General features: G+C 40.9%; 1 protein-coding gene across 1 annotated transcript; it reads left to right on the top strand.

Annotated features, from left to right (window-relative positions):
• Positions 1 to 5736: 5736 nt before the first annotated feature.
• On the top strand, positions 5737 to 22606 carry LOC129623514 (olfactory receptor 1J4-like). The gene is made up of 2 exons (XM_055541061.1): positions 5737 to 6233; positions 21667 to 22606. Exons 1-2 carry the CDS (start codon positions 5737 to 5739, stop codon positions 22604 to 22606), a joined length of 1437 nt encoding a protein of 478 aa, XP_055397036.1.
• The last annotated feature ends 468 nt before the right edge of the window (positions 22607 to 23074 follow it).

Consider the following 23074-nt stretch of genomic DNA (forward strand, 5'->3'; position numbering starts at 1 on the left):
CTCCTGGTGGGCTAATTCTTCCCTGTAAGGTGTGCTGAAATTGGATGCATTGGCTTCAAGCTGATTGTGAACATCTCTTTTCAACTCCATATTCAATGACAACATGCTGGTGGATTGAAATCAGCCATAATGGGGATAATTACACTGTGGAAATTGGCAAATGCTACAAAGCAAGTCTCCCCTACAATAGAGAGCCATTTTTATTCATTTAACAGTATACCACTACATTTATAATTAAGATACATTTCTATTTAGCAATGGCTCCTAACTTAACGTCTCATTTACTTCTTCTGATGTTAGTATAGATGTACTAGCTTTCTTTTTGTTAGTGTTTACATGGTACTTTTTCCATCACTTTAAACTTTGTTATGTTCTTCTATCTGTAAAGTGTCAGTTGTTAACAGTGTGAAATTGGGGTTTGCTCTTTTATATAGATTGACAATCATTTCTGGAGAATTTCTCTCTTAACATCTAATCTAATCTAATCAGAATGTACTTGAAGTTATATTTTTCATATTTCTATATGTTTTCTTCTATTTGTTTTTTTGGCTGCACTATGTGGCATGCAGGATCCTAGTTCCCTAACCAGGGATCATCAGATCTATGCTCCCCACATTGGTGGCATAGAATCCTAACCGACAGACCACCAAGGAAATCCCTGCATTTCTACATGTCTTCTAGTTGAGATATCTGATTTCATATTTATTGTCTTTTCTCCTTCTCCCTTTTGATTAATTAAATATATATTTTATTATTCCATTTCCCCTCTGCTAACCTATTAATCATATATCATTATTAATTTATAATTCTTTTCTGTACTTTATGTAGAGACTATGTCTTGCTTTTTCTTTAAAAAATCTTTTATTGTAGTATAATGCATACAACCCAAAATTTACCATTTTAACCATTTGAGGTATACAGTTAGATGACATTTGGTACATTTATCACTGCTATCTTATTCTAGGGCTTCAAAAGAAAACTTTGTGGAACATAATGCAATTGAGCCCTTTAAAGCTATGAAAAAACAATGACAAAGATATCTATGAATCAATGTAGAAGGATTTCCAAGCTATATTATTTAATGAAAAAATAAATATGTAAGACAGCATCTATAGCATGCTACTTATTGTGTAAAAGTAAAGGGAAAATAACATATACATGTAACTTCCCACTGAGCTAGGAGAAGCACACAAAGAATAAATCAGAAGCTAATGAAACTGTTTACCTACAGGAGGTGGGTGGGTATGGGATAGGAAAAGATGGACGGATAGTATATTTATTTGTATAGTTTGATGATGTTGCCATTTACCTACTAAGAATAAATAGAAGATGATGGAGAATAAAGCAAAGTAGGAGACAAAAAATGCGCCTAACTATGTTTCAAATTAATACCATAATCGGACTAAGGGGAGGGAATAAAATAATCAAGTAATTATTAAACACAGAATTTTGTCTATAAACTACTCTCACTGTAAATAAAAAATTAAGCAAGGTTTGAGCTGAAATTAGTCTGTTATTAACAGTGGTTTGAGTTCAAGTGACATTACTTGTATTAGAAGATTTAGCAAATAAATAAACATATTCTAGAAAAGGGAGTAATTCATCAGTTGGGGAAAGATGCCATGTACATGGAAAAGGAGAGGCTGGAAAGAACTTTATGGTATCAAGATAGAACTGGACATAAATCAAGTTGAGCTCGTGGGTTTTAATATGTCTAAACAGACTGAAATTGATCGGTTCCCATCCCACACATTCAGTGGTGTGGGGATCTCAGGGGCTAATACTGCTCTCTCTGGACCTTACTGTGATATATGGGGAGGCAGAGTCCATTGCTGAGTTCTTCAAAGGTCAAGGGCATTCTCCTCTCCTCATCCTCATGAGCAGGCAGAGGGGTCACTAACATGTCAGTAACATTAGGGACACCTTCTCCCAGGACTCCTGTGGCTCAACCCTTTGGTCTCTGCAAGGATCCATCTCAAGAAAAAAGCAAGAAATTTGCCAATTAGCTCAGTTGGATTCTTTTCTAACAAGAAGCTTGGGGCTGAGTCCTTGGGGCCTTACTCCTATTGATAAAAGTGAATCTTCCTGCTCATTGTTTTAGTTCTTGTAGTCAGGCATGGAAGGTGCTAAAGATCCTTAGGTCATGGAGGTACAAGAGATGGGTATTTAGGTAGCAGCCTGAACCAGCAAGCATCAACATCAATCTGAGCAAGGTGGGGAAGCATCTCTTTTCCTAGATATGTGCATTGATGTGAAGACTAGGAGAAAGAGAGAGACAAGGTATGTTTACATTGCTGGTACAACCATGTGTTCACTGGTTCACACACTGACTAAATGGTGCTACCAGCCACAGGTGGCCATAAAATTAAAATAAATTAAAATTACCTAAAATTAAAAACTTGGTTCTTTACTTGTACTAGCCTTATTTCAAGTCTCTGGTAGTCACATGAGGTTAGTGCTACTGTATTGGACAAAGCAGATGTAGAATATTTCCACTATCGTAGAAAGTCCTATAATGGGCTGATAACAGACCATGAAGGGCTGGGATTCTCCTGCACTGCATGGGTGTGTGCTTGTGTGGGTGTGTGTAAGTTATTTGTGTGTTGCTGCTGCTGCTGCTAAGTCGCTTCAGTCGTGTCCAACTCTGTGCAACCCCATAGACAGCAGCCCACCAGGCTCCCCTGTCCCTGGGATTCTCCAGGCAAGAACACTGGAGTGGATTGCCATTGCTTTCTCCTATTTGTGTGTTGGGTTTGACTATATGTGATTCAGTGTGTGTAGTGGAGTTTCTCTGTGTGTGTGTTTGATTTGTGAGCTGCCTGGATGTAGTCTTAGCATGTTTGTTTACAACAGATTTTTTGGTGTGATGGTTATACAATACTATACATATTGAATGCATACAATCTGAGGAGTCTGGACATATACACACACATGTGAAGTCATCACCACAATCAAGTAATTGACATGTCTATCTCCTCTACAAATTTCCTCATGTCCCTTTTTTGTGGTAGAAAACTTAACAGTTTTCATTACCACTTTGTGGCCACAAAGTTCTAGCAGGACTCTAGAACTAATTCATTTTGCATAAATGAGACTTGATATCAATTGAATAACAACACTACATTTCCCCCTCTTTTCCTCTCCAGTGCTTGATAATCTCCACTTATTCTCTGCTTCAATGAATTTCTTAACCTGAAATCATGCAATAATTTTCCTTGTAAGACTGGCTTATTCCACTTAACATAATGTTTTCCAGGTTCATCCCCATTGTAAAAAATGTCAGAATTTCCTTTTTTAAGGGCAAAATAATATTACATTGTATGTCTATGCCATATTTTCTTTATCCATTCACCTATCAATGGACATTTGGGTTGTTTCCATAACTTAACTATCATGAATAGTACTGCAATACACATGGGAATGTAGAAATAACTTTGAGATCCTGATTTCTATTCTTTCTGGTATATACTCAGAGGTGGGATCGCTGGATCATATGGTAGTCCTGTTTTTAATGTTTTTTGGGACACTCCATATTGTTTTCCATAGCAGCCGTACCACTTACATCCACACCAACAGTGTAGAAGGGTTTTGTTTTCATGATTTTCAAGTTGTGTAATGACAAAGTATTTCATTTTAAAGCTGTGTGTAAGTTGGTCTGAATCCATAAAAAGCTCTACACTTTTGTCTAAGATAAGTCAGAGATCGTCAAAAAGAAGCACTTTGTTACTCTGTGTGTCTGTTTTTGTGTACAGCACCCTCACAATCTAATTCTCTCCTTGAATGGGTGTACAGCAGAACAGGCTAAGTGAGTGACTTAGAAACGTGTTTGCATTTGACCTGGGGAGATAGTCTTACAGCCTGACTCTTCTCTTGCTTCAGGATGTAAACAGGCAGCTCTAAACAAAGTCCTGTTTATGCTAAGTTTGTGGCAGTTCGTCCTGGTGGCTTGAAGATATCAAACTTCTCCAGGGCCCCAAGTTTTCTTCATCGACATATAATTATTTCCATATTTCCACTTTGGGGAACATGGTGGAGTAAATTCTGGAATCTTGTCTAGTTAACCCGAAGACTGTGAATTCTGATACAACTTCTAGGTCCTATAGCATGTGTAATGTCATGGCTCTCTGGCCACACATTGAGCAAATTCTCATGTCACTCACTTTGGTTGTATGTGCAGAGCTCACTCAAGCATTTAAAAACACTGGAGATGGAAGGGAAGAGAGAGACAGTGGTACATATGAAGGCAATTGTGTGTGAGTGCGCTCATTTGCTCGGTCATGTCCAACTCTTTGTGACCCCATGGACTGTAACCCCCCAGACTCCTCTGTCCATGGGATTCTCCAGGCAAGAATACTGGAGTGGGTTGCCTTTTTCTCCTCCAGCGGATCTTCCTGACCCAGGGATTGAACTGGCATCTCCTCTGTCTCCTGCATTGGCAGGCAGATTTATGATGGCGGTTATTAGCATATATTGGCAAATTTATTAAAATTGCAGTGAGTCAAGTGCTGTGGATGTGTTCATCTTCAGGGACCATGGTTCTTTCTTGATGGCCTCCTCATATCTTTGTTATCATTAGTTCCTGACCTGGGATCTTGGTCATTCATCCTGCCTAAATAATTAATGGATTTATTTAGTTTTGGGGTCACTCTCCTTTGACTGCTTCTCTTTAGTCAATGCTTTACTATCCCTTGTGGCATATTTTTGAACATAGACATTTTTTATTGTGGTAAACATATATATAACATAAAAATTACCATTTCAATGGTTTTTAAGTGCACAGTTCAGTGACATTAAGTACATTCACCTTGTTGTACAATCATCACCACCATCCACCTCTAGAACTTTTTTAACTTTCTAAACTGAATCTCTGTTTCCACTGAATAATAATTCCTCACTTTTCTCTCCCACACAAGTCCCTGGCAACCACCAACCACCATTCTACTTTTTGTCTCTATGAATATGACTATTCTAAGGTCTCATATAAGTGGAATCATATAGTATTTACACTTTTGTGACTGGCTGATTTAGCATAACGTCGTCAACGTCTTGTTGTAGCATGTGTCAGGATTTCTTTCCTTTTTAAGGCTGAATAATATTCCATTGTATGTAAAGGCCACATTTTGTTTATCCATTCATTTGTCAATGAACACAGATTGTTTCCATCTTTCAGCTACTGTGAGTAATGCTGTTTTATGCATATGTGTATTAATATCTCTTTGGCCTCTGCTTTCAATTCTTTTGGATATATTATTAGAAGTGAAGTTTCTGGATCATATTCTATGTTTTAAGTTTCTGAGGAACTGCTATAATATGTATGTGTGTGTGGTATGCATTTGTGTGCAAGACAGACACAAACACATAAACAGCAGTTTGGCTATAAAGTTATAGAAGAGACTGTGTCTTATTTATTATTCTCCTAATGTCTCTCACTGTGTCTCCACTATGTTAAAAAAATAAGCTCTCCTGATTTCCATTGAAGAGTTTGATTGATGTTTGCTTTATTGATGTTTGACTGATGTCTCCAAGTGAATGTGTCAGTGTTCAGATAGATCACATTTTCATTGTTCTCCCCAGACTGAATGAGCCTCAATGGGTGAGCAAAATACAGTGAGATTTGTCTGTATATTGACCCAGCCACTGGGAGAAATTGGTAATGTATGGTTATTGCTATGCTCAGTTTGTCTAAGTTCCTGACATTTCCTACTTTCATTCATTTCCAGCAGAGATAAGAAGAGCATGAGGCCCGAGAATCAGAGCCACGTGTCTGAGTTCCTCCTCCTGGGGCTCCCCATCCGGCCAGAGCAGCAGGGCATGTTCTTCACCCTGTTCCTGGGCGTGTACCTGACCACGGTGCTGGGCAACCTGCTCATCCTCCTGCTCATCAGGCTGGACGCTCACCTCCACACCCCCATGTACTTCTTCCTCAGCCACTTGGCCCTCACTGACGTCTCCTTCTCATCTGTCACCGTCCCTAAGATGCTGATAAACACGCAAACCCAGGATCAATCCATCCCCTATGCAGGCTGCATAGCACAGATGTATTTTGTCCTACTTTTTGGCTGCATTGATAGCCTTCTTCTTGGAGTGATGGCTTATGACAGGTGCATGGCCATCTGTCACCCTCTCCACTACACCACCATCATGAGGGAGGGGCTGTGCATGTTCCTGCTGGCTGGATCCTGGCTCCTCTCTTGTGTCGTTGCCCTGTCCCACACCATCCTCCTGGCTCAGCTGTCCTTCTGTGTGGACAGCATCATCCCACATGTCTTCTGTGACCTTGCTGCCCTGCTCAAGCTCTCCTGCTCAGACGCCTCTGTCAATGAGCTGGTCATATTCACTGCAGGGACTGCAGTTGTCATTCTTCCACTGAGTGGCGTCCTGGTCTCTTATGGTCTCACTGGGGCTTCCATCCTGAGGGTCCCTTCTACCAAGGGGATCTGCAAAGCCCTGTCCACCTGTGGCTCCCACCTCTCTGTGGTGTCTCTATTCTATGGAACCATTATGGCACTGTACTTTTCCACCTCATCAGGCAAGTCCAATGACACAGACATGATTGCCTCACTGATGTACACAGTGGTGACCCCCATGCTGAACCCCTTCATCTATAGCCTAAGGAACAGAGATATGAAATTGGCTCTGGGAATTCTTTTCAGAAGCAATAACTTTCTCATCCAGTGAGAATCACCTGACCATGTTCTTATTTCACCCACTGACCTTGTCAGATATACCCTCTTGAAAAGTTGTGTGTTGACCACACATGTCTCTAGCATCTTCCCAACTGTCCTCTAAGTGGTCACAATGTTATTGGGTGAATTCCTTTCACTTTAGTCATATCTATTGCCCATTTATTCTTCCATAATCCTCAATATGGCATTGCCTACAACACACATGCAACTTGCAGTCTTCAAAGCCCCCAACTCCTTATTAGTTACATATGTGACTTATTGTTCTGAATATGCTGCACTGTTGTTTTATCTTCATTAAAAAAGACTTAAGATATCAACACACACCAACCATCACTCTCAAAAGGAAAACATGATGCTGACATTTTATACTTCTGTTTTAACAATGAAACCAGGTTTGTTTTAGGCTAAGATTAGAGGGATGATATGTGAACTGTGAACTTCCAGATGTTCAAGCTGGTTTTAGAAAAGGAAGAGGAACCAGAGATCAAATTGCCAACATCCACTGGATCATCAAAAAAGCAAGAGAGTTCCAGAAAAACATCTATTTCTGCTTTATTGACTATGCCAAAACCTTTGACTGTGTGGATCACAAGAAACTGTGGAAAATTCTTCAAGAGATGGGAATACCAGACCACCTGAACTGCCACTTGAGAAACCTATATGCAGGTCAGGAAGCAACAGTTAGAAGTGGACATGGAACAACAGACTGGTTCCAAATAGGAAAAGGAGTATGTCAAGGCTGTATACTGTCACCCTGCTTATTTAACTTCTATGCAGAGTACATCATGAGAAACACTGGACTGGAAGAAGCAAAAGCTGGAATCAAGATTGCTGGGAGAAATATCAGTAACCTCAGATATGCAGGTGACACCACTCTTATGGCACAAAGTGAAGAGAAACTAAAAAGCCTCTTGATGAAAGTGAAAGAGGAGAGTGAAAAAGTTGGCTTAAAGCTCAACATTCAGAAAATGAAGATCATGGCATCTGGTCCCATCACTTCATGGGAAATAGATGGGGAAACAGTGGAAACAGTGTCAGACTTTGTTTTTTTGGGCTCCAAAATCACTGCAGATGGTGACTGCAGCCATGAAATTAAAAGACGCTTGCTCCTTGGAAGGAAAGTTATGACCAATCTAGATAGCATATTCAAAAGCAGAGACATTACTTTGCCAACAAGGGTTCGTCTAGTCAAGGCGATGGTTTTTCCAGTAGTCATGTATGGATGTAAGAGTTGGACTGTGAAGAAGGCTGAGCACCGAAGAATTGATGCTTTTGAACTGTGGTGTTGGAGAAGACTCTTGAGAGTCCCTTGGACTGCAAGGAGATCCAACCAGTCCATTCTGAAGGAGATCAGCCCTGGGATTTCTTTGGAAGGAATGATGCTAAAGCTGAAACTCCAATACTTTGGCCACCTCATGCCAAGAGTTGATTCACTGGAAAAAACTCTGAAGCTTGGAGGGATTGGGGGTAGGAGGAGAAGGGGACGACAGAGGATGAGATGGCTGGATGGCATCACTGACTCGATGGATGTAAGTCTAAGTGAACTCCGGGAGTTGGTGATAGACAGGGAGGCCTGGCGTGCTGTAATTCATGGGGTTGCAAAGAGTCAGACACGACTGAGCGACTGAACTAAACTAAACTAAAAGAGGCATGAAACACAATTATATTTTGGACCAAGCAATACATTTTCGTATCCTGAGTTTCTGATCTGGAGGTGGTAGATGGTCAGGATTCTCAAATATGTTATAGCACTTTACTTTTCTATGGTGAACATTTGGAATCCCAAGTAGAACCACTTTAAGTTTTGTGTAATATTCTTTTGCTAGGTTAAAGAACCGTCCTTAGTAATAGGTGATGTAACTTTTCTTTATAATCTGCAGTTTCTATCTGTTGAATTAAATGAGATATAAACCAACTTCATATTTCTTCTTTCTTGTCTAGTGTTTTCCGGAGCTACAAATATTAAGTTTCTCACGTTCAGTTTTAGTAAAGTCCAGAATGCTTACCTTCTCAATGCAGTATCTAGTTATAAAGTACTTTTGATGGTTTGCTAAAACTGAAGTAAACTTTAATTTTACTGTGCTTCTGACAATAGGGAACCACAGAGTAGTCAATCAAAATACCAAATTTCCCCATTCTAGGAAGACTATAATTTTTCCCTCCAAATTGGATTTTTGTGTTGAGAACAGCCTTCAGCTGTCTGATTAATTTTAGTCTGGGAAAATGAGTGTTGTCTTTTTCCCAAACAGAGGTCTCACTTCTAATAGGAAAAAATTAAATGCACAAATTTACAATTTTTGCACACAAAAATATTTACTGCATGGCCCTATATACCAGACAATTTTCTACTTTCTGGGGATACAGGTTAAAAAAATTGATCCCCTTTTAGACTTTTTATTCCAGCATTCCTGATTCTGCTCGTCACACTCCTTTTTTTTTCCACAGCAGTTTTCAATTAACACACCATAAGCTTTACTTATTTTTTAACTGTTATTGCATCTTTACTAGAATGTGAGCTGTATGGAAGGTGGTTTTTGCATCTGAAATAAATCCTAAGTTTTGCTTGTAGGCAAAAACTTCTGTAATAATGGAGGCATAAAAAGGGAAGGCAAGCATGCTGGGGATGGGGTTCATAATTTAACATTGTATGGTCCAGGAAGTAGAGCTTCTTGGAAAGGTAACAAGCAAACAAGAGATTAGTGAGGACAGGTAAGCCAGCCATGTGGGTATCTGGGTAAAAGTATTCCAAGCATGGACATCAGCACCTATAAATACTCTGAGGTGAGAGGGTGCCTGGCCTGTTTCAGGGACGTTAAGGGACCTGTACAGCAGGACATGGCTGAATTGGGTAGAGATGATAGGCAATAAGCTTAGAGATATCAGAGGGTTAGATTTGTAGGGCACTTAAGGTTATAGCAAGTGTATTAGTCAAGGTTCACTAGGGAAATAGAACAAATGGTGTGTGTGTGTGTGTGTGTGTGTGTGTGTGTGTAGAAAGAGTGTTATTGGAATTGGTTCATGGAATTGGCTCAGAGGTTAAAGCGTCTGCCTGATATGCGGGAGACCTGGGTTCGATCCCTGGGTCAGGAAGATCCCCTGGAGAAGGAAATGGCAACCCACTCCAGTACTCTTGCCTGGAGAATCCCATGGAGGGAGGAGCCTGGTAGACTATAGTCCATGGGGTCGTAAAGAGTCGGACACAACTTCACTTTCACTTTCATGTAATTGTAGACACTAGCAAGTCCAAAGTTTGCAGGGTCGGTTGGCAGCCTGGAAACCCATGGAAAAGTTATAGTTTGAGTCTGAAAGTAGTCTGAGAATAGATTTGCCTCTTTTTTTGGCGGGAGGGGAGGGGGTCAGTTTTTCTCTTAAGGCCATCAGCTAATTGGATGAGATCCACCTACATTATGGAGGACAATCTGCGCTATCAGTGTCTGAGCATTGAAGTGTTAATCTCATCCAAAAAATAGCTTCATGGAAACATCTAGAGTTGTATTTGACCAAATATCCGGGTCCTGCAGCCTAGCCAAGTTGACACATAAAATTAACCATTATAGTAAACTTTCTGGTTTTCAGTCTGAGGATTTGGGAACCCTTATAAAAAGTGATTCAATAGAGAAATAACAGGGTCACACATTTTTTTTTTATTGTTTCTTTAAAAACACCCAGATTTGAGGAGGGGGTGTAAGTGATAAACAATAAACTTTGTATATCTAATGTACACTATTTGACTAGTTTTAAAACTATCGCTGCAGACCATGAAGATCATGAATTCTCCTGGCACCTACCCTACTTTTCTCTCTGCTTGTCTCATCTGTCCTCAGGGGAAACACTGATCTTTTTCTGTCACATGGATTAGTTTACATCTTCTGGGCTTCCCTGATAGCTCAGTTGGTAGAGAATCTGCCTGCAATGCAGGAGACCCTGGTTCAATTCCTGGGTTGGGAAGATCTGCTGGAGCAGGGATAGACTATCCATTCCAGTATTCTTGGGCTTCCCTTGTGACTAACCTGGTAAAAAATAAGCCTGCAATGCAGGAGACCTGGATTCGATCCCTGGCTTGGGAAGATCCCCTAGAGAAAGGAAAGGCTATCCACTCCAGTATTCTGACCTGGAGAATTCTATGGACAGTATAGTCCATGGGGTCACAAAGAGTAGGACATGTCTGAGTGACTTAAAGGAAAAAGAAACCAAAATTAATTTAAGTGGAATCATACAGTTTGTATGTATTTCTTGCTGCCTTCTTTCCCTCAGTGTATTTTGAGATTCATTCATGTGGTACTGTATATCAACAGTTCATTTATAAAAATTGGTAAATAGCATTCCATTACATGGATATACCACAGCTTTTTTGATGGATATATGGGCTATTTCCAGTTTTGGCTATTAAATAAAGTTGTTATGAACATTCTTGTATAAATCTATGTATAGATGTATACATTCTTTTTCTCTGGACAAATACCTAGTCCCATGCTAGGTACAATAACCTCAATTGCAAACTTCCAAAGATGCAAATGTGTCCCTTTGTGCAAGTTGTTATTTGTAGTATTGTCCTTTTCAAGGTACTGTTCTAGAAGATTAAAAATGTTTTCTTTGCTTTTTTGTGTTCATTTCTCTTTTATGTATTATTTGTGTGAAAAGTATTATAAACCTATTATAGTATTGTACTCTACAGCTGATTGTGATAGTTGGGTACCTAAGCTAACTCTGTTGGACTTGTGAGCAAATTGAACTAACAAACGCACTCTCAGAACAGAACTTGTTCATATGTAAGGAACTTACTGTATATTTTAACTTTTTTCCCCACTTCACTACTTTTGTTTTTTTAATTTTTATTGGAGTATAGTTGATTTACAATGCCATATTAGGTCCTGCTGTATAACAAAGTGAATCAGTTATACGTATATCCACTGCTTTAGATTCTTTTCCATATAGGCCATTACAGAGTATGGAGTAGAGTTCTCTGTGCTATGCAGTAGGTCCTTATTAGTTATCTATTTTGGTATATGTTTAGCTTTTAAAGAAAATTTCAAACTGTTTCATACTCCCATGAGCAGTGTATGAGAGTTACAATTCTGTCATACCTTCAGTGATACTTGATAGCAGTGGTCCTTTCCATTTAGCCATTTCCATTTTAGCCATTCTAGTAGGCGTGCAATGGTGTAAACGAGTTTACAAATCTGGAGCCACTTGATTGAAGGGATATCTGGGTTTCTGTGAAAAATAACCCTGTAACACTAGGTCTTTTCTGAACTTCTTTATTCTCCCTAACTCTGTGCCTGATTTTTATCATGCCCCAGCACTTTTGACTATTCATCTGCTACTCATTTTGCATTAATAATTTTTTTTCTGCACCACTCCTACTTGGGTGTGTATTTCACAAAAGGGATATCTGTTGATATTATTCACTGTTATGTCTCCAGAGCATACATTAGTGTTTACTTTTATGAGAGCCTTAATGATTATTTAAGCACATGAATTAAAAGATGAATTCATTCAGTGATTGTGTGTGTGTGTGTGTGTGTGTGTGTGTGTGTGTGTATCAGGCGCTCAGTCTTGTCCTGGACTCATTGCTACCCCATGGACTGTAGTCTCCCAGGCTCTTCTGTCCATGGGATTCTCCAGGCAAGAATACTGGTTTGGGTTGCCATTCATTTCTCCAGTCCAGTGATGACCAGGTGTCTATTGTGAGCCATAGGTGATCCCTAGTGACAAAAATGGGGTTCACAGGTGGCAATAGTGATAAAGAACCTGCCTGCCAATGTAGAAGACTTAAGAAACATGGGTTGGATCCCTGGGTGGGGAAGATCCCCTGCAGGAGGGCATGCAACCTGCTCCAATATTCTTGCTTTGAGAATACCATGGACAAAGGAGACTGGTGGGCTACAGTCCATAGACTCGCAAATAATTGGACACGACTAAAACGACCTAGTATGCACAGACTCAGTGATAAAGACATTGACAATAAACCTTAACATTTGTCAAGCTTTCAATAAAACTCACTTATGCATCCTTCAAATTGACATGAAGGAAACGATTATTATTTCTACTTTGAAGAAACTGAATCTGAGCTCTCTGATAACTTGCTCAGTCATGCTCTCTTACTAGGGGGAGAGCCCTGATTCTTTTTCAAAGTTATAGATTCAGTTCCCCTACTCCTTAACAAGGCACAGACCATACCCTAGAGAACCTCACAGAAGAGTGAGAAGACCTGTACACTTTAAGGGACTTTGTGTTCTAACAGAAGCCTGTGTGGATGTTAGGAAGCCTGCAGAAAGAAGCTTGCTGAGATTGTAAGGACTGTGTGTAGCATACATCAGTAGAGAGAAGCTGAACTCACGATGCAGAGGCCACAGGGAATGGGGGAACCTCTGCCTCCCAGCTGAGTCTTGACAAGGTACCACTGACTTTAGGGACAATTCCTCCTGTGGCTCCAGGTATAGCTCAGCCCCTCTGCACTCCAAGTATACTCCCTCCTGAGGGGCCAGGAGGAAGCTGGGCAATTAACCCCCAGTTAACTGCTTCTCTAGTCAGGGACTGGGGGCTATTTCTCTCTGGGGTTTCTTTCTAACGAGTCAAAGGAGACCTTCTTGCCTGTTGTTTTGAGGCTGCTGAACAGACATTAGAGCCTGTAAAGGTCCTCGGGCCACCAAGGTTTGCTCTTTTTCTTTGGATGCAGGGTCTTTTGGGCAGAAAGTGAGGATTCAGGTAACAGAAAGAAGTGGAAGGTATCTGAACTCATAGCACTGTTATAGCTCAGGAGGAGCCCAGAAATCTCCACAGTCGTGCATGTGTGTCTGTGTGTAAATGTGTGCATCTGTGACCATGAGGGACATTGAATGTGTTTGTGTGTGTGTTCTGTTGTATAACTATGTGTGTTTGTGTAACTGGATTTCCAGAGAAGCTGGAAATTTTCTATCAGTGTGTGCTCATTTGACTTGCATTCTTTGCTTGTGTGCTATGTTTAATACCTTCTGCATGGCTCATAATAACCTCTTGGACTACAGTATCTGTGTAGAGGATGCTTGAGAGTTCTTTGTGTGTAGCTGGTTGTACATGTGCATTTTGTTTTTGAGTTTTGCTGACTCACATCCTGACTGTATTCACCTATTAATAATTTGAGTATTTCTCTGTGTGTGTGCGCATGTGCGTGTGTACAATTGTGCTCAGTCATGTCTGACTGTTTGCAATCCCATGGACTGTAGCCCACCAGGCTCCTCTGTTTATGAGATTTTTCAAGGCAAGAAAGTTTTCTCTACTTTCCAGATATAAGTAAACACTGATGGACTGAACAAAATTGAAGGCAAATAAAAGCCATTTACAGACTAAAGGACTGCAGGAATATGAGTGTTGACATAACTATCTACTCAGATAACTATCTGAGTAGAAGACTCCATCAGATCTTGAAATAACACATCTTAATGTCCTGACTATTTTCTCTAACTAAAGAGAGACAGAGAAATAGTAGAGTCCTAGGAATAGATGTTCCAATAAATTAGAAAAAAAAACACACAAGAAAGATTGTGACTATAGAAGCTCTGTATGAACATGCTAGCTTACTACTCTTTCTGAGTATGTTGACAATGATATTTAATAACACCTACCTCTTAGGACTGTTGAAAAAAACTAGTGAAGCTATTATCAAAAAATGTATTAGTCTGACATAGTGTTCATTAAATGTCAATAATTATCCAGTGTGAAGATCAATATTGGGGAATCATGAATGGTCAATCAGGCAACTAAATTCTAATAGACCCTTCCAATCCTTCAGTATCTCCTAGCTCTCAGATCCCAGATCTCAGGTGTCTTCCTACCTATGAACCCAGATTTGAGTCAACATGAAGCACCAGAAATCTTTGGAGATACATGTACAGCAGGATGGTTTATTTCTTGACGAGAAGATAAACAAGACAATTAATGATACAAAGGGAACATTTCAGGCAAAGATGGGCTCAATAAATAACAGAAACAGTATAGACCAAACAGAAGCAGAAGGTATTAAGAAGAGATGGAAAGAATACACAGAAGAACTGTACAAAAAATGTCTTAATGACCCAGATAACTACCGAGGTCCAGCCCCGGCTGATCCAGGGGATTCGAAGGGGAGACAGCGTAGGCGACCTATCTATTTATTTATTTATTCAGAGATATAAAGAGTAATAGAATGAGGATAGCTCAGTAGGAAAATTCAGTGGAGAAAAGAAGCTGAGTAGCTTGGTTTACGTGGAAAATCAATATAACCCATGACACCAGGCTAGCTCTGACCATGGAGGCCGCAGGCGCCCTCTCGAATAGTGGGAGGTGCCCCACCTTAGACACCTTCTTGAGTGGGTCTTAGAAGCCCAGGCAAATAAATGGTCGCAGAGGATATCCATGCTCCAGATGGAGACTCAGCTGAAAATTGAGGGGAAGAATGACATGGGGAGACCAAGCATTGGTGAGCAAGACCTGTAGTTTTATTTTCAACAGGGGCTTTTATACCCTAAGTTGCCGGGAGCCGGCATATTGCATATTGAGTGCATATTGCATATTGAGTGCAGCACTTTGCATAGCATCATCTTTCAGGATCTGGAATTGCTCAACTAGAATTCTATCACTGCTGGGAGCAGGAGCTCCGCCCATGGCAAAGATCATGAGGAAGGAGGCTCAGCATACGCAAAGGCGCGATCGAGCCTCAGGAGTCCCCCTGGAAATTCTTGAGCATCTACCCCCAAAACCAGATTCTGCCTACTTTCTGCTTTGTGCTTTCACCTACACCTCTGACTTTACGGGGGGCTGTCCCCCACTACCTCTCTCTGAAAAAAGAGTTAGCTTACAGCTCCAGTTAATAATTCCTGGGTGTGACAGTGTTTAACCTACAAACTCCTTTGGAAATCCTCTAGCCTGCCTGAATAGGTTTTTCCGGCCACATGTGATTGTTCAGAGCCTCCCAACTGTGAGAGGCAGGAGATGTTCTAAACTGTCTAAACACAGACTCCTTTGAGTAGTTAAAAGATTGATTAGAAATTGTATTGGTGAAGGGTTTTTCACTTATTGGGCCAATGTTTGCTGCTAAGTCTCCATACTCCTTACCTACTGTGTCCTTGGCAGTGTATTGATTGATATAATGGGTGTATAGAAATGTAAGTAGTAGCCTCAATGTTTGTAACCTTGGACCCTTGAGTTAATTCTTTTCTTGATTGAGCCCACCTCACCTTTGCCCTATAGGAATGCAGCTTTGTCCAATGCTTTTTTGGAGGCTGGTGCCTGACTTTGGAATAATCACCTTTAGAGAAAGATAAGTTTCTTAAAATGTTAACAGGCCTCCGGGCCAGAAGATGATGTAATTCACCTGAACTTTTGCATATGATAAGTTTGAAAGCCTGGCTTCGATTAGGACCAGGAACTGCTGTCCTTGCATGACTCCACCCCTTCCCCCATTACCCTCTATGCACAACTTAAGGTATAAAAACTACTTTGGAAAATAAAGTGCGGGCCTTGTTCACTGAAACTTGGTCTCCCCATGTCACTCTCTCTCTCAAATTCTGGCTGAGTCTCCATCTGGAGCGCAGAACCCGCCATGCTTGCTAATTATGCCTGGGCTTCTAAGATCCGACCAGGGAGGCCTCAGTGTCTCCTCTCCTTTGGGAGAACGGAAGGACGCCAGCGGCCTACGTAAGTGGTGCAAACTTCTTGTCTTGAAGTTTTATTGGTCTCCCGCGTAAACCAAGCTACTCAGCCTCTTTTCTCCACTGAATTTTCCTACTGAGCTATCCTCATTCTATTACTCTTTATATCCTTAACTAATGTTTAATTAAGCAGTTGTTTCCTGACCCTCGCCTATGCCGTCTCTCCTTCGAATACCCTGGATCAGCTGGGGCCGGACCCCGGCACTAAGTTACACATAGAGGATAATAGGGGATGCAAAGTCAGCAGTCTTTGATCCTTATCAAAAACCAGGGTTTCTTCCCTGCAAATTAATTGTATACAAATGGTTTAGGTGATTTACATCATCTTCTGGCCAGAAGGCCTATTAACATTTTATGACTCTTGATAAAGGTCTGTCAACCGTAAGACTTATTTTCTCTAAGAGTAATTATTTTAAGGTTTGGTGCCATCTTCCAAAGATAAAATTTCATTCCTATAGGGCGGATGTGTAATGGGTTTACAAAGGAAAGAATTTATTACCTTAAGGGTCTAAAGTTACTAACACCAAGGCCACTACTTATTTTTTCTACATACCAACTATATTAATTAATACACATTCAAGGATACAATTCAGGGGATGTGAAAACTTGGCAACAAGCATTGACTCATCAATGAATCTTTTACTAGTTTTATTCTGACAGTTTCTAACTCTCTGAGAGGCTCTAAGCTATTTGAATATCTTAAGCTTCCCATGCCTCTCGAGGCTGGGAGACAGTAAACAATCGTATGCATAGCTGTAGGTGTCCAGATAAACTTGTCAGGCGAGTTAGAGAGCCATCTGAGGGGTTTGGATTTAAACACTCCTAATTGCCCAGGAACTTTATTAATTGGAGCTGTAAGTTAACTCTTTGACAGAGAGAGCGAGATGGTGGTGGGGCACAGCCCCCAGTAAAGTCAGAGGTGAGAGCACAAAGCAATAAAGTAGGCAGACTCTGGTTTTGGGGGGTAGATGCTCAAGAATATCCCGGGGGACTCCTGAGGCTCGATCCGCCTTTGCGTATGCCGAGCCTCCTTCCCCATGACCTTTGTCACGAGTGGAATGTCTCTTGCCAGCTCCCAGCAGATAACCATGATGGTGTGATCATTCACCTAGAGCCAGACATCCTGAAGTTGAAGTCAAGTGGGGTTTAGGAAGCATCACTCTGAACAAAGCTAGCAGAAATGATAGAATTCTGACTGAAACATTTCAAATCCTAAAAGATGATGCTGTTAAAATGCTGCACTCAATATGTGAACAAATTTGCAAAACTCAGCAGTGGTCAAGGCACTGGAAAAGGCCAGTTTTCATTTCAATCCCAAAGAAGGATAATGCCAAGTAATATTCAAACTACTGTACAATTGCACTCATTTCATATGCTTGCAAGGTCATGCTTAAAATCCTCAAAGCTAGGCTTCAACAGTACATGAACCAAGAACTTACAGATGTTCATTTGGATTTAGAAAAGGCAGAGGAACCAGAGATCAAATTGCTAACATCTGTTGGATCATAGAAAAAGCAAGAGAATTCCATAAAAACATCTACTGCTCCTTCATTGCTTACACTTAAGCCTTTGACTGTGTGGATCACAACAAGCTGTAGAAAATTCTAAGAGAGATGGCAATACCAGACCATATTACCTGCCTCCTGAGAAACCTGTATGCAGGTGAAGCAACAGTTAGAACTAGACATGGAACAACAGACTGGTTCCAAATTGGGAAATGAGTATATCAAGGCTGTATATTGTCACTCTTCTTATTTAACCTTTATGCAGAGTACATCATGTGAAATGCCAGGCTGGATGAAGCACAAGCTGGAATCAAGATTGCCAGGAGAAATATCAATAACCATAGATAGGCAGATGACACCACCCTAATGGCAGAAAGCAAAAAGGAACTAAAAAGCCTTTTGATGAAAGTGAAAGAGGAGAGTGACAAAAAGCTGGCTTAAAACTCAACATTCAAAAAACAAAGATCATGGCATCTGGTCCCATCACTTCATGGCAAACAGATGGGGAAACAATGGAAACAGTGATGACTTTATTTTCTTGGGCTCCAAAATTACTGTGGACAGTGACTGAAGCCACGAAATTAAAAGACACTTGCTCCTTGGAAGAAAAGCTATGACGAACCTAGACAATGTATTAAAAGGAGAGGCATCACTTTGCTGACAAAGGTATGTATAGTCAAAGCTATCATTTTTCCAGCAGTCATGTATGAATGTAAGAGTTGACCCATAAAGAAGCCTGAGTGCCAAAGAATTGAACTTTCAAACTGTGATGCCTAAGAAGACTCTTGAGAGTCCCTTGGACAGCAAGGAGATCAAACCAGTCAATCCTAAAGGAAATCAACCCTGAATATTCACTGGAAGGACTGGTAATGAAGCTGAAGCTCCAGTATTTTGGCCACCTGTTGAAAAGATAGATTCATTGGAAAAGACTCTGATGCTGGAAAAGATTGAGGGCAGGAGGAGAAGGGGGCGACAGAGGATGAGATATTTGGATAGCATCATCGACTCAATGGACATGAGTTTGAGCAAACTCTGGGAGATAGTGAAGGACAGGGAAGCTTTATTTACTGCAGTCCATGGGGTTGCAAAGAGTTGGACATGACTGAGTGACTGAACAACAACAAAAATATGTTCCCCCAGGGAATTTATTCCACTAATAGGATCCAAATTCAGAAGTTCACCTTAAGAGTGTGAGATTGTCTTTAATCCATTGTATATTTTTGCCTCCTTTGTCGAAGATAAGGTGTCCATATGTGCGTGACAAGTGGTGCTGGGAACTCTGGTCAACCACTTGTAAAAGAATGAAACTAGAACACTTTCTAACACCATACACAAAAATAAACTCAAAATGGATTAAAGATCTAAACGTAAGACCAGAAACTATAAAACTCCTAGAGGAGAACATAGGCAAAACACTCTCTGACATACATCACAGCAGGATCCTCTATGACCCACCTCCCAGAATATTGGAAATAAAAGCAAAAATAAACAAATGGGACCTAATTAACCTTAAAAGCTTCTGCACATCAAAGGAAACTATTAGCAAGGTGAAAAGACAGCCTTCAGAATGGGAGAAGATAATAGCAAATGAAGCAACTGACAAACAACTAATCTCCAGAATATACAAGCAACTCCTACAGCTCAACTCCAGAAAAATAAATGACCCAATCAAGAAATGGGCCAAAGAACTAAATAGACATTTCTCCAAAGAAGACATACAGATGGCTGACAAACACATGAAAAGATGCTCAGCATCACTCATTATCAGAGAAATGCAAATCAAAACCACTATGAGGTACCATTTCACGCCAGTCAGAATGGCTGCAATCCAAAAGTCTACAAGTAATAAATGCTGGAAAGGGTGTGGAGAAAAGGGAACCCTCTTACACTGTTGGTGGGAATGCAAACTAGTACAGCCACTATGGAGAACAGTGTGGAGATTCCTTAAAAAACTGGAAATAGACATGCCTTATGATCCAGCAATCCCACTGCTGGGCATACACACTGAGAAAACCAGAAGGGAAAGAGACACGAGTACCCCAATGTTCATCGCAGCACTGTTTATAATAGCCAGGACATGGAAGCAACCTAGATGTCCATCAGCAGACGAATGGATAAGAAAGCTGTGGTACATATACACAATGGAGTATTACTCAGCCATTAAAAAGAATACATTTGAATCAGTTCTAATGAGGTGGATGAAACTGGAGCCTATTATACAGAGTGAAGTAAGCCAGAAAGAAAAACACCAATACAGTATACTAACGCATATATATGGAATTTAGAAAGATGGTAACAATAACCCTGTGTACGAGACAGCAAAAGAGACACTGATGTATAGAACAGTCTTATGGACTCTGTGGGAGAGGGAGAGGGTGGGAAGATTTGGGAGAATGGCATTGAAACATGTAAAATATCATGTATGAAATGAGTTGCCAGTCCAGGTTCGATGCACGATACTGGATGCTTGGGGCTGGTGCACTGGGACGACCCAGAGGGATGGAATGGGGAGGGAGGAGGGAGGAGGGTTCAGGATGGGGAACATATGTAAACCTGTGACGGATTCATTTTGATATTTGGCAAATCTAATACAGTTATGTAAAGTTTAAAAATAAAATAAAATTAGAGTCCATGTAAAAAAAAAAAATAAATAAAAAAAAAAAAAAAAAAAAAAAAAGAGTGTGAGAGCTCAGATAGATGCAAATTTTAGCCCAGTTTCTTGGTCCTTGTGCTGATCATCTCATAATACTGTTTTATTAAGTCCCTGAATTTGATACTGGGTTTTTGGATACTTATCCTGTCATAAAAGTAATTGATAAAATTTTGTATGTATCTTATGCAGGATTCTGCTCTTAGATAATTAATTAACAAATTAATATGCATTGATTTACAACCCTCTGATTAACTCTATGAATGTGTGATGTGTGATATTGGTATCTCAGCATTACAGAGGCACAAGAAGAGGCTAAGAGAGATTTAGCATCCCAAGTCATACAACTAGAAAGCAGTGGGGCCAGGATTGCAGCTTGAGGAATCTGGCTTCAGGTCCATAACGTTAGTCAGTCCTTTTGCAGGTGTTCCTTAGAAGGTTAGTATCCAGACAGAAGAGGCCCTGTGCACCCTGTTTATTCCTGTATCTTGAGTCAGCTGATAAAGAATCCACCTGCAATGTGGAAGACCTGGGTTCGATCTCTGGGTTAGAAAGATCACCTGGAGAAGGGAACAGCTACCCACTCCAGTATTCTGGCCTGGAGCATTCCATGAACTGTATAGTCCATGGGGCCACAAAGAGTCAGACTTGACTGAGAAATTTTCACTTTCTAGTCAAAAGCTTAGTGCCAGAAACATGGTTAATGAAAAAGAAAACCAAAGAATGAATTTACTCTGGTCTCCATCCAAATTAATCTATTAAACATTGAGGATTTGTCACTTGCTCTGATAGTACTAGGTGATAAAAGAAATTTAGGAGAAAATTCTTCTTCTCTATGAGTACGTTAGAGACCTTAGTGTATGTGTGTTAGTCGCTTGGTTGTGTCTGACTCTTTGCAATGCCATGGACTGTAGCCTGCCAGGCTCCTCCATCCATGGGATTTCCCAGGCAAGAATACTGGAGTGGATTGCCATTTCCTTCTCTAGGGTATCTTTCCAACCCGGAGACTGAACCCAGGTCTCTCGCATTGCAGGCAGACTCTTTACTGTCTGAGCCACCAGGGAAGCCAGAGAGACCTTAGTGTGGCAGCCTTAATCACAATATCAAAGCTTCTGACATTTCCCCCTCTCCTTCATCCCCAACAGACATGAGCAGAGCATGACAAAGGAGAACCAGAGTAGCATGTCCGAGTTCCTCCTCCTGGGGCTCCCCATCAGGCCAGAGCAGCAGGGTGTGTTCTTTGCCCTGTTCCTGGGCATTTACCTGACCACGGTGCTGGGCAACCTGCTCATCGTCCTGCTCATCAGGCTGGACCCTCGCCTTCACACCCCCATGTACTTCTTCCTCAGCCACTTGGCCTTCTCTGACATTTCCCTTTCCACTATCACAGTTCCAAAGATGCTGATGAACATGCATACTCAGCAACAATCCATCCCCTATGTGGAGTGCATTTCCCAGATGTATTTTTTCATACTTTTTGGCTGTCTTGACAACTTCCTTCTTGCAGTGATGGCGTATGACAGGTACGTGGCCATATGGCAGCCACTTCACTACACCACTGTCATGAGGCAGGAGCTGTGTATCTCATTGGTAGCTGTGTCCTGGTTCTTCTGTTGTATCCATGCACTGTTGCACACCCTCCTCTTGGTCCAACTGTCCTTCTGTGCTGAAAATACCATCCCCAACTTCTTCTGTGACCTCCCTTCGCTCCTGAAGATGAGCTGCTCAGATATTTCCATCAACGAGCTAATCATCTTTACTGAAGGAGGAATGCTGTTCATCTTGCCTCTGAGTATCATCTTGGGCTCGTACAGTCATATAGGGACCATCGTCCTGAGGGTCCCCTCCACTAAGAGACTCTTTAAAGCCTTCTCCACCTGTGGCTCCCACCTCTTTGTGGTATCTTTGTACTATGGGACACTTGCTGGTGCTTACTTTTTCTCCTCATTATGGGACTCCAATGACAAAGACATAATTGCTTCAGTCATATATACAGTGGTTACTCCCATGCTGAACCCCTTTATCTATAGCCTCAGAAACAGAGATATAAAACAAGCCCTAGAAATATTTGTCTTTAGGGGTAACTTCTTCAGATGAGAATAGCTAAATCCTCTGTTTACAGTCTTGAGCACAGTGATATATATCTTCTAAAATTATTCTATGGTTGGCAACTCTGCTTAACTTCAAATGAATATGCATTCTGCTTTTCATGTTTAGTCATTAAGTTGTGTCCAGTCTTTGCAACCCCATGAACACCAGCATGCCAGGCTTCCCTGTCATTCACTATCTCACAGAGTTTGCTCAAACTCATGTCCATTGAGTCAGTGATGCCATCCTACCATCTCATTCTCTGTTGCCCCTTCTCCTCCTCAATCTTTCCCAGCATCGGAGTCTTTTCCAATGAGCTGGATCTTTGCATCAGATGGCCAAAGTATTGGAGCTTCAGCATCAGTCATTCCAGTGAATATTTAGGGTTGATTTCCTTTAGGATTGACTGGTTTGATCTCCTTGCAGTCCAAGGGACTCTCAAGAGTCTTCTTTAACACCACAGTTTAAAAATATCAG

This window comes from Bubalus kerabau, chromosome 11, assembly GCF_029407905.1.
Source record: "Bubalus kerabau isolate K-KA32 ecotype Philippines breed swamp buffalo chromosome 11, PCC_UOA_SB_1v2, whole genome shotgun sequence".
In the NCBI taxonomy this organism is placed as follows: Eukaryota; Metazoa; Chordata; class Mammalia; order Artiodactyla; family Bovidae; genus Bubalus; species Bubalus kerabau.

Bases quoted from the DNA above. Each gene is read 5' to 3' on its own strand.
- LOC129623514 (XM_055541061.1), top strand. From the start codon at position 5,737: ATGAGGCCCGAGAATCAGAGCCACGTGTCTGAGTTCCTCCTCCTGGGG. The intron at 6,234-21,666 runs GTCCTTCTGTGT...ACATGAGCAGAG, and splicing joins ACCATCCTCCTGGCTCAGCT to CATGACAAAGGAGAACCAGA.